This window comes from Erythrolamprus reginae, chromosome 2, assembly GCF_031021105.1.
Source record: "Erythrolamprus reginae isolate rEryReg1 chromosome 2, rEryReg1.hap1, whole genome shotgun sequence".
In the NCBI taxonomy this organism is placed as follows: domain Eukaryota; kingdom Metazoa; phylum Chordata; class Lepidosauria; order Squamata; family Dipsadidae; genus Erythrolamprus; species Erythrolamprus reginae.
The window spans coordinates 221,810,589-221,823,266 of NC_091951.1; the positions used below are offsets into that span (position 1 = coordinate 221,810,589).

Sequence of the window (12,678 nt, forward strand, 5' to 3'; positions counted from 1 at the left end):
CTGAAATGATCACATTTTTCAAAACAAGATTTGTTAGCAAATTACTTCTGAACATTCATATAAGTTGTTTATTATAACTCAGTTTATTTCTCCAGGTTCCTCTTCCTGTAAATCCAATTCTCCAGGCGTATGGCAATATTTCAGTAAGTCTGCTTCAAGTCATTTGAAGAAACTTTCTTGGCATAAAAACAGATGATAAATAGAAGTATATATGTTGTATAAAGGTCTGGGTGGAGTTTATAATGGATCGGAAATCGTGTTTGTTTCTTTTTTTATCCTTTTCAAAGTTAGTGTTCCTATAATTTCATGTTTTGAGTAACTTAAAATTTCCATGAGCAGTATAACTTTAGTGCCATTTTGGGAACATCTTGAGGGCTGCCATTTATATTCTCTCTTTTTTGTACAGAGGCAGAATTATTCGAATTATCAATCATTCTGCTGAATCCAACAGTTTTCATTTCTTTTTTTCTTTTTTTTAAAAAGCTTTCTCTTTAATCATAATTTCATCCAACCTAGAACTAAGGAAAAATTAGAACAGTGTAGGAATGACTTGCTTCCAAAAGTTGTTAGTGCTCCATCACTGGAGGTTTTTAAGAAGAGATTGGACAACCATTTCTCTGGAATTATATAGGGTTTCCTGTTTGAACAGGAGTTGGACAAGACCACCTCTAAGGTCCTTTCCAATTCTGTTAATTCTTTTTATGCATGTGTGAGATAGATTTCAGATGCAAACATTTTAAAAATTGGTATATTTACAATATTGAGGAGATTAATTTTTGTATGTTCACATTTCTGCCTGAAAACTTTTATTAGATCTTCCTCTTAAAAAGTGTCTTTTTATTATAACTTAGTAACTTATTACAAGTAAGAATGGAAATCAGATACAATAATAAATAATACTTAACTAGAGGAATCTTCAAGATACTTTGCCTTTTCTCACATTTACATTTTATTCTGCTATAGTAAATCTGGCAGCTAATAAAAAAATAGAATTACTTATATCCACCTTATGCAGTTCTTGGGAGAATAGAAAATAAAGCCACAATAAAATTAATTTCTTAAAGGAGTTGTGTAAGTTTTTGTTTCTGATTTCTTCACAATCTGTTTTTCAATTTTTGTACATACAGATTGGTACATATTGGTAACAGTTCTGCTTACAGTAATTATTATTATTATTATTATTATTATTATTATTATTATTATTATTAATAATAATTAATTAATTGATTAGATTTGTATGCCACCCCTCTCCGTAGACTGGGTGGCTCACAACAATAATGGAAACAATATACAACAAATCTAATATTTAAAAATAACTAAAACCCCTTATTAAAAGCAAAACATACACACAAACATACCCTGCATTGTTCCTTTGAGGTAACCAAAGGAGTAATTAAACAGACATTGCTACCAATATGTACCAATTTAATTACTAAGCTATAACACAATTGGTAAATATAATGTAATTTCAAAATGGTGGAATACTATGTATAAATTATTAAGGGTCAATTCTTGATGATTTGCTGAAATAAATCAAAGCGAATTCTAAGTTAGCTAATGAAATCTGAATGTAAGATCTTTTCTCTATTTATTTAGAAATTCTAAAAGAGTTTATTGTTTTTGATGTATGTATGACACATACATAGATTTTTAATGTTTTCCTTGGACAACTGGCCCACATGACAACTGGCCCACATACACTTATCTGAGCTCCAATTGGGGCAGATGCTAATATGAAGTGAGATGGTCACTTCTCTGTGATGGCTGTTTGTGTAGTGAGATACAGAGAAAAATAGTATATATCCTAAAATTTGTGGGTGAAAGTTAAGAATCTGAATTATTTACTGTAGCTTATGATGAAATTATTCTTGTTTTTCCCTGCAGCCTTCTGAATATGTATTGGATGTTCTCAAAAAGGTGAAATCAAGGTGTGTTTATAGAAGCTTCTTACCAACAAAATCTTGAATTTCTTAATAACTTTTCCGATGGGAGCTGCTGAGGTAAAAGCTAGAATGGTCTCAGGAAGTTGAATCTACTTTGCATGAATCTCATGTTCTTTTTTTCTTTTATACAACACATATATATTTATTTATTTATTCATTCAATTTACTTTCATACTTTCAATCCCATGTTCCATTTTCATAATCTCTAGTTTTGTCAAACTTCCAAATATACTGCATTAATAGAATGTGCCCTAATAAAGTTTTTGAGTGCTACTGAATGTGTAGCATTTCAAATATGATGGTAATCTTGGAATTCCATGATACAATGTATGTTCTGGATCTTAATTAAATTCACAATATACAGTTTTACTGCCCCTCAGACATTGTCCTTAGCTCTAATGATCAGAATTATAAGCAGGCATATCACTGGAAGCATGTGGAGAGATTTATTTATTTATTGCAATTCTCCAGTCTCTCACTATGACTGGATATTTCTGGGTGTTAAATGAACCATAAAATGCAGCTAATTTATCTCTAGAGAGCCAATTCATTCAAGTACTTCTATGCAAATTGCCATATTTTCTTTTATGGCTGTTAATTTTAATGGTTCTAATGGTAGAAATTGCCCTAGGATTTGGTTTGGATTTGGCAATTTGTAGTCATTTATATGTTGTTGGACTGCAATTCCTGTCATATTTTTCTATAATGACTAAGGCTGATGGGTTTTGCAGCTGACACATGTTGTGAAATAAAATTAAATCACATTTCACAAAGGATAGTGTGTCTTAAACTTTCGGTGTCCAGTCTGAAACAAGACTGAGAATCAGAGGTAGAAACAAGATCTGTTGTTTGAAACCACTGATGCTGACATGATCCTTATTTTATTGAAGGCAGTAACAGTGGTGGGAACTGTTTAAAGAATGCCTGTTTGTGAGTGACATAGGGGAAGGTTTGGTAGGGAAGGTTTGCCTATTTACCAATGACTCTAAAGTGTGCAATAGGGTTGATATTCCTGGAGGCCTCTGTAATGTGATAAATGATTTAGCTTTACTAGATAAATGGTCAAAGCAATGGAAACTGCAGTTCTGTGTTAGCAAAAACTTCAGAAGAGAAGGATTTAGGGGTAGTGATTTCTGACAGTCTCAAAATGGGTGAACAGTGCAGACAGGTGGTAGGGAAAGCAAGTAGGATGCTTGGTTGCATAGCTAGAGGTATAACAAGCAGGAAGAAGGAGATTATGATCCCGCTATATAGAGTGCTGGTGAGATCACATTTGGAATACTGTGTTCAGTTCTGGAGACCTCACCTACAAAAAGATATTGACAAAATTGAACGGGTCCAAAGACAGGCTACAAGAATGGTGGAAGGTCTTAAGCATAAAACGTATCACGAAAGACTTAATGAACTCAATCTGTATAGTCTGGAGGACAGAAGGAAAAGGGGGGACATGATGGAAACATTTAAATATGTTAAAGGGTTAAGTAAGATCCAGGAGGGAAGTGTTTTTAATAGGAAAGTGAACACAAGAACAAGGGGACACAATCTGAAGTTAGTTGGGGGAAAGATCAAAAGCAACATTAGAAAATATTATTTTACTGAAAGAGTAGTAGATCCTTGGAACAAACTTCCAGCAGACGTGGTAGATAAATCCACAGTAACTGAATTTAAACATGCCTGGGATAAACATATATCCATCCTAAGATAAAATACACAAAATAGTATAAGGGCAGACTAGATGGATCATAAGGTCTTTTTCTGCCGTCAGTCTTCTATGGTTCTATGTTTCCCATTGCCTTGAACATCTGTTTTTCTGCCCTTGATAAGATAAAAACATTATTGTCAGATTGTTGGGTTTTTCTTTTTAATGTTGTTGGTGCTTGATATGGAAATGATGATTCTATTTCTTTCTCTTTCTCTCTTAGTGAATTGGAAGAATCCCTCTTGGTTTTGCCTTTCTCCTATGTGCCTGACCTTCTAAAACTCTTCAATCAATATTTCGAATTGGGTCTAGAGGTAGAGTTGCTCTGCCGGGCTCTCCTGTTTCTGCTCAGGTAAATTTAAGGGTTTTTTTTTAAAACCAGGTATATTGATATTTTCTTTTAAGATTGAAACTGGCTAACTTACATTTGATCAGGAGTGTCAAACTCAATGCCTGCAGGGCAGATCCATCTCGTGGGATGTTAAAATATGGTCCATGAGACCAGCCTGGAATTAGCAAAGGACTAGCTTACAGTGCCTTCCAGCCAAAATGGGTGTGAAAACACCCCCTCCCTCCCAAGCCCAGGGAGAACTACAAAGCTGATCTGGTCCTTGAAGAAGTTTAACATCCCTGAATTAGATTAATATGGGAAACCTAATCAAAGTTTGGTGTGCTTAGAAAGCAAATTTACATTTTAAAAAAATCAATAGCTCAATTTATGTGCACAGCTTAGTAGTTCTGGTTTAGTCACTAGAACATAAAGCACACAGGTGAAAGTTGTTAGTTAGATGTTTCATCATTTTTGTCTATTTAAAAACATACACTAGTGGAATCAATCTTTAGCCAATGAACATTTCATTTAAGTTGGAAATCAGTTTCCCCAATCCCTTTGTCTTGTGCTATAGTCCATTACTTCACATTCTTAGATAACTTGTAATTGTCAAAGGCTGGCAAAAACTGACAATAAAGCCTGGCAATATTGAACAATTGTTCTTGTTAAGCAAGCCTGCTCAGCATGCACACTCAATTAAAAAATGGAAAATGCTGTTTACTTTGCTTTAATGTTGTTGGCAAATGATATAATTGAGATTTATGTATTTGATTTCTGGGTAGTCCGCAAAACACAAGCACAATAAAATGTTTTCCACATTTAAATTAGACTAAATTACTAATGGCTATATAATATATAAAAATGTGGTGTGTTTTTTTTAAAGCAACAACAGTTTATTAAGACTGGGTGAAAAAGGTGTGTTTCTCCCATGCTTCTGGAAGGAGAGTCCAGCATGGGTTTAGCTCTAGTCTTATTGGTAGGACTGAGTTTTAAATTAACATAAATACATAATAATTAGATACCGCCCCCTTGCTGCCCCAAGGAGTCAGTTTTAAAAAACTCAGTCGAGGTTAAGGACTTGAGTTTTTTTCCTCCGGGATAAGTATATGTTAAAAATAATGTCTAAATTATTAAAATTATGTTTGAACCTTGTAATCTTTTTTCTTTTCTTTTACACAGGTTTGTGATCGGCTTGGGGTTTCCTGCCCTCCGCGGGCAGCGCCCCCACCATTTCTCCTTGTGGGGCCCCTTCCCCCCGCGGGTACTGCCCTGAGAAGGAGCAACGGGGCTTCAAGTCACTGACCTCCGAGGCCAGACTTAGCCCAAACACCCCAGGTGGGGGAGGTCCGCCCTCCCCCATTGACGGGGGCGGCAAGAGGTTAACGCCGCCGTCGCGGCTAATTAAGAGCCGCTTAACAGCTGATCGCTCCGAATACAGTGAGGGGATCGCGGCGGCGTTTTCAAGCCGTTCCGGGACGCCTGTCAAGGAGACAGCAACGTTGAAGGAGAGAGAGATCTCTCAGTGTCCCTGTTGGTGCCTGCCTTGCCTCCTGAGGCTAGGAAATCGTCGCACCCGCCATTTTGGAGCCCCCGAAAGCGCGAAAATTATTGGGCTCGGCGATCAAATTGGCGCGAAGCTGGCAGGCTGCCAAGCTGTCGCAGGGCTCCTATTCTGCCTCGATACTGTCGCTGAGGCTGACACCGAGGCAGGGCTGCCAATGGAATTCTGGCTAGCTGGCAGTTTGCACACATAGTCTCACTTGCGAGTGAGCTTCTCTGTGCTCTGTGTGTTTCTAATTGATTGGGATCGTGATTGTAAGTACGCTGCCCCTATCTTATGATGGCTGATAAAATCGAGGTCGCTAGGGAGGAAGAACAGGCCCAGCCGAGCAAGGTGGTTGTAAAGGCCAAAGAGAAATCTTCGGGCAAACCTAAGAGCAAGTCTTCTCAGTCAGCTTCCTCGCTTCGTGAAGCTGAGAGGAAAATTAAGGCCCTTGAACAACGCTTGGAAGCGGCCTTGTCCCCCCCCCCCCACTCAAGGGGGACTGATTATACACCCATTCCAGCCTCTTCCTCCACCTTCCCTTTCACCCAGCATGGCCTTGGGATTTCAAGGGACTGCAACTGATAGAGACTGGTCACCTGACAGGCAGGCTTCCCAGTGTCCTCCGCCTTTGCCTTCACCTAATGTCAGATCTGACCGGCCATCATCCTCTCATAGTCAGGCCATGCCTCAGATTGGAATGCAGACAGCTTACGGTCCCTCTGCTACTTTTACACCCACGGCAGCTGGGCTGAGAGAGCAATCAGATGCTTGGCAGGCTTTCTCACCTGCTATTCAAGACATGGTAGCCAACGCCTACTCACAAGGCATAGCAGCAGCTACCCAGCGCGCTCATACCTTCCCTTTGCAAGCCACTCAACCCAGAGATCCCTGGTCAGCTCCACCGCCCCCTACTGGGTTGGATTCCATGGCAGATGACCATTCCAATTTTGAGCAGGACAGCGACCACGGGATGGATCTGTCGGATGACGAGTTTACCTTTCCCGAGCAGCCGGCAATGGCAGGTCTGTTCAAGCCCTCCTTATTCCGGGTGCTATTGCACAAAGCTAAGCAGGCCCTGGACGTGCCGGGAGCAGTGGCCCCAGTGGAATCAGGGGATGGCCGGCGCACATCGGCCACTTTGTGCAAGGAGCCCGTCAAGGAATCAGACAAGGTGCCGGCGCTGGAGATTTTTCTTCAGAACGTCAAGCGCCCATGGCAACATCCGGCTGCGGCACAAGGCCCTTCGAACTTGGAGCGCAGATTTTATACGTTCGATGATGCCATGGAAAATCTGTTGCTGTTCCCCCCCGTGGACAAGCCGGTGGCCACCTTAGTCTCCACGGCGGTTGTGCCCTCAGACAATGCGGATAGTCTCAAGCCTGACGAGCGTAGGGCGGAGACGCTCTTAAAGAAGACACATCAGATGGCTGCTTGGGCTCTTCGAGCTGCATCTACTGCCTCCTTTTTCAGTCGGGCATCCATTATGTGGATTCAGGAGGTCCAGGCGCGGCTGGGGCCCGAGGACACCCGATTGAGACAGGACTTAAATAAACTTCTGGCGACGGCGGAATTTTCAACGGACGCCACTTTGCATGCTGCTAAATTCGCCTCCAGGGCTATGGCATCCACCATATCATCTCGACGCCTTCTGTGGCTGAGAAACTGGCAGGTGGATGCCAAATCGAAGTGGGCATTGTCCTCCGCCCCCTTTGAGGGCTCTAAACTGTTTGGGGAGGCTCTCGAGCCCGTCCTGGTGGAGGATAAGGATAAGAGGAAGGTCCTCCCTAGATCGTACCGGCGCCAGGACCGAAGGACTGGACCGTATTCTCGTCGCCAGTCCTTTCGGTGGGACCAGACTCCACCCACAACGCAACCGGCCCGGCCTTATACCCAAGGTACCTTTTCCACACCTTATAGAAGTGACCGTTCCTACTTCCAGGACCGGTCTAGAGGCTTCCACCAAACCAGACGTCCTTTCCGAGGATCCCAGCAGCGCAATTTTCGGCGTTCAAAGTGACTGCCTACAGGACGTCCCTTTGGGAGGCAGGCTACAGTGTTTCAGCGGAACCTGGCAGGCAGTTACCACCGATTCCTGGGTGCTGGCAACCGTATCTCGGGGACTACGCCTCGAATTTCTGCAAAATCCTCCTCACCAATTTGTGGCTTGTCCTGTACCCAGGGACCCCACAAGAAAGACTCTCTTGGAACAGGAGATTTTGCATCTCTTGGATATTCAGGCAATCGAGCCGGTGCCGTGCAGCCAGGTGGGTACGGGGTTTTATTCACGGGTGTTCCTCGTACCCAAATCATCAGGGGGTTGCAGGCTCATCTTGAACCTCAAACGTCTGAACCAATACGTTGTCTACCGAAGGTTCAAGATGGCCTCCCTCCGTTCCATCCTGGCCGCCATTCGGCCTGGGGACTTCCTTACTTCGGTCGACCTGAAGGAGGCCTATCTGCACGTCTCTATACATCCGTCGCATCGTCAATTTCTTCGATTTTGCCTGCACAACGCGCACTACCAATACAGGGCAATGCCATTCGGCCTTTCATCGGCCCCGTGCACCTTCACGAAGCTCTTGGATGCGCTGATGGCAAAGCTACGATCCCAGTCCATCCGGATCCTTGCATATTTGGACGATATTCTCCTTCTGTCCGGCGACCGGAGAACAGCGCATCGGGAGTTGCAGACCACGTTGACCTTACTACAACACCATGGCTTCACGGTCAATGTGCCGAAGAGTCATTTGGTGCCGGCGACCAGGCTCACCCATCTGGGTGCAGTGGTGGACACAGTTTCCAGCAGGGTGTATCTCTCCACAGAAAGACAACTCAACGTGTGCGCACTGGTGAACAGGCTTCAACGGCACCGGAAAGCCCCATTGTCCCTACTGTCCAAAGTGCTGGGGACACTGGTGTCGTGCGTGGACATTGTTCCTTGGGCCCGTTACCACTACCGCATGCTTCAGTGGACCCTACTCCCTTACCAGCGGCGGCGCCTAAGCCATACACACCGGCTGATCTCCGTGGGGCAGGAGCTACGATCCTCCCTGAAATGGTGGAGGTCCTCGGCGCTGCGTCAGGGCTCCCTCTTCGGACACCTGTCATATACCATTCTTACCACAGATGCCAGCCTCCTGGGATGGTGCGCCCATGTCAACTCCCAGGTGACACAAGGGTTCTGGACACCCCAGGACCTACGACCTGTCAATATCAATTTCCTGGAGTTACGGGCTGTCCGTTTGGCACTCCAGGCCTTTTTACCCCTGCTGGAGGGACATCATGTTCTCGTCCGCACGGACAATGTGGCCACCAGGGCACATTTAAATCACCAGGGCGGGACGCGGTCACTCAGACTCATGACAGAAACTGTCCTGCTTTTCGACTGGGCGGAAATTCACCTTGCCTCTCTACGTGCGGAGCACATAGCGGGAGAGGACAACCAGCAGGCGGATTGGCTCAGCCATCAGGAACTGGATCCGGCGGAGTGGAGACTCGATCCCCTTCTTTTTCAGGAAATTGTCCATCGCTTTGGGGAACCAGCGGTGGATCTGTTTGCCACATACCAAAACACCCAGCTCCCAAGGTTCTACTCCCGGTTTGCATCACCGGGAGCCGAGGGAGTCAATGCACTTCACCTTCCGTGGCCAAAGACACTACTCTATGCCTTTCCCCCCCTTCCGCTTCTCCCAAAGGTGATAGGGAAGGTTCTCGTGGAGGGGGCAGACATAATCTTGTTGGCACCGCATTGGCTGCGACAGCCTTGGTTCGCGGACCTCATGGGGCTCTCTGTCTCCCCACCGTGGAGGATTCCGGACGACCAGATTTCCCTCAGCCAAGGGTTTGTGCCCCATCCGGACCCACAATGGCTCCATCTAACCGCTTGGCACTTGAGGGGAACAGTTTAAGGAGTTGTCAACTTCCGGACAACATGATTACCACTATTCAGGCTGCTAGACGTCCTTCTACGACGCGAATTTATCAGGCGACATGGGCCGCTTTCACATCATTCTGCTCCGCCAGACATTTGCAACCTCAAGATTCTTCCGTTCTTTCGGTTCTGGAATTCTTACAGACAGGTTTGGACAAGGGCTTAGCGCCAAACATGTTGAGATGACATGTGGCGGCGTTGGCGACTATTATTAGAAGGGAAGATGGGGGGCCCTTGGCCCATCATCCATGGATAAAAGACTTCTTAAGGGGGGCTGCAAATACACACCCTCCTCCGGTTCGGCGTTTTCCCACATGGGATTTGACCTTGGTCCTCCAGGCCCTCACAGGACCTCCCTTTGAACCCTTGAGGACAGTGTCGTTACGATTCCTCTCTCTGAAGACAATTTTCTTGGTAGCGGTTACCTCGGCCCGGCGGGTGTCCGAATTGTCTGCCCTGTCGGTTAGACCGGATTTGTGTACCTTTTATCCGGACAGGGTGGTATTAAGGTTAGACCCTACATTTGTTCCCAAAGTTAATACTCACTTCCACAGGGCTCAGGAATTGATATTGCCGGATTTCTGTGCCAAGGGCGATCATCCTTTAGCACTTAAGTGGCACAAGGTGGACGTCCGCAGAGCCTTGAAACTGTACATCAGACGTACGAAGGCGATACGTAAGACTGAGGCCTTGTTTGTGTCTTTTAGTTCCCTTAGACTGGGTCTCAAGGTTTCTCCCAACACCGTTAGTCAATGGGTGAGACTATGCATAGTCGAGGCTTACCGGGCGAGTTCGACCAGCCCACCTACTGGAATCCAGGCACACTCGACAAGGAGTGCGGCGTCATCTGCGGCTTGGGCGACACAGGCGCCCATTGAGGATATCTGCAGGGCTGCAACATGGACTACGCCCACGACCTTTATTCGCCACTACAAATTAGATACCTTTGCTTCGGCGGAGGCGGCGTTTGGCAGACGGGTGCTTCAGAAGGTGTGCGAGGACACACAATCCATGGTTCAACAGACTCCCACCCTTGAGCACTGAACTTGGGTATATCCCATGCTGGACTCTCCTTCCAGAAGCATGGGAGAAGAACCGTTGAACTTACCTGAACGGTCTTCTCGATGCTTTGGAAGGAGAGTCCATACCCTCCCTGGAACCATGGGGAGTTTTTTCCGGTTCAATTACTTGTTCTGATTTATAATGTTCAATAAATTGTTATTCTTCTTACCTTCGTTTTTTAAAACTGACTCCTTGGGGCAGCAAGGGGGCGGTATCTAATTATTATGTATTTATGTTAATTTAAAACTCAGTCCTACCAATAAGACTAGAGCTAAACCCATGCTGGACTCTCCTTCCAGAGCATCGAGAAGACCGTTCAGGTAAGTTCAACGGTTCTTCTAAGCCAGGGGTTCCCAAACCTGGCAACTTTAAGACATGTGGACTTCAACTCGCAGAATTCTCCAGCCAGCATAGTTTAAGTCCACAAGTCTTAAAGTTGCCAAGTTTGGGGACCTGTGTTCTAAGCCCTTCTTAAAAGTCTGTGCATTTGCACCTCTCTATCCTCTTAAGAGTGAGCTCTACATATGAGGCCCCATCAGGGAGAGAGATTGACCCAAAGTAAGTAAGCAGGTAAACCAGCTGCTTACTAAAAACAGGCTTTGTTATTTTATCTCAAATAAAATCTTGTTTGAGGTTAGCTTTCTCTAGATGTTCCAGGACTTTAAAACAACAAAGAGTATCTTATATGTATCTAGCAATCAGTCAACAGGGTAGAGATTTCAGATTAGGGAGAAAATGGCCTCTGCAGGACAAAGTGGAAGTTGCAACTGACACCTGGGGTAGCTCTACGTAGAATTTATTAAAAGTTCAAGCTTGGAGGTTACCGGCAGGTGGAATCCGAGACGAAACTGCAAGGAATAAATTGGAATCACTTTATAATATGTAAACAGATATTTTGTTCTTGAGTTAAAATTGTATATATAAGAAACACCCCCAATCTGGTGGTGAGGTGTGAATGTTTGTCTGGTGGTGGGCACCACTCACAGAGCACCTATTTTATGTTGTGTGTGTTTGTGTTCATATTTTAAAAAATCAATTAAAAAATTAAATAACAAAAAGAGGTTACTGAGAGGTGTGTTTTGGTTTTTAGACTGACAGATTTGTAAAAATGACCTTTAACCACCGTGCAAAGCTTTGAAGACTCATCTCTGCTGGTGGGCATAAGGGCTGTGAGTGATGAGACCTGACTCCGGCCAATGTTATGAGTGACTAGATTAGATGAATGTGTTATGATTAATATGAGGTTTTAGAAAAAAAAAAATTTGGTAGTACAGTGGTACCTCAAGATACGAACCCCTCGTCTTACGAACAACTCGTGATACGAACCCGGGGTTCAGAAAAATTTTGCCTCTTCTTACAAACTTTTTTCGAGTTACGAACCGGCGTTCGGAGACTGCTGGGAAGCCGCGCGGCTGTTTTAAAAGGTAACAGCTGGGCGGCGGGGCTTCCCAGAAGCCTCCCAAACGCCGGTTCGTAACTCGAACAAAGTTCGTAAGAAGAGGCAAAATTTTGCTGAACCCCGGGTTCGGTTCGGGAGGTTGCTGGGAAGCCCCCCAGGCCGGCTGCGACCTTTTAAAACACCCGCGCCGCTTCGCTGCTGTCTCCTGAAGCCGAACGCTAAAGCCGAACTTCCGCGTTCGGCTTCGGGAGACAGCTGCGAAGCGGCGCGGGTGTTTTAAAAGGTCGCAGCCGGCCTGGAGGGCTTGCCACCCCCCCCGAACCCGGGTTCGGGGTGTGCTGGCAAGCCCCCCAGGCCGGCTGCGACCTTTTAAAACACCCGCGCCGCTTTGCAGCTGTCTCTTGAAGCCGAACGCTAAAGCCGAACTTCCACGTTCGGCTTGGGGAGACAGCTGCGAAGCGGCGCAGGTGTTTTAAAAGGTCGCAGCCGGCCTGGGGGGCTGCTACGAGCGGCATTTCACTTTCTCTCCCAGGCAAAAAGATGCCGGCATTCTGGGATGATGGGGCCGGACTTCCCAGGCAGAAGGCGTGCCCCTCTCCCCGGCATCTTTTTGCCTGGGAGGGAAGGTGAAATGCCGCTTGTAGCAGCTGCTAGAGCCGCCGGCATTTCACCTTCCCTCCCAGGCAAAAAGAAGCCGCGCTGCTGCTCCAGTCGCCCGGTCCTCTCCTGCCTCCCGCGCCGATGTTCCCCACTGCGTCGGGGGCCGC

The 12,678-nt window shown here is 45.4% G+C and overlaps 1 protein-coding gene across 1 annotated transcript in view; it reads left to right on the forward strand.

Annotated features, from left to right (window-relative positions):
- Window positions 1-12,678, forward strand: part of WDR3 (WD repeat domain 3) — a 47,670-nt gene that overhangs the window by 30,944 nt on the left and 4,048 nt on the right. Inside the window, exons 22-24 of the mRNA XM_070741997.1 lie at window positions 96-143; window positions 1,885-1,928; window positions 3,866-3,994. Coding sequence (XP_070598098.1) covers window positions 96-143; window positions 1,885-1,928; window positions 3,866-3,994 — 221 coding nt within the window. The remainder of the gene's footprint in view (window positions 1-95; window positions 144-1,884; window positions 1,929-3,865; window positions 3,995-12,678) is intronic.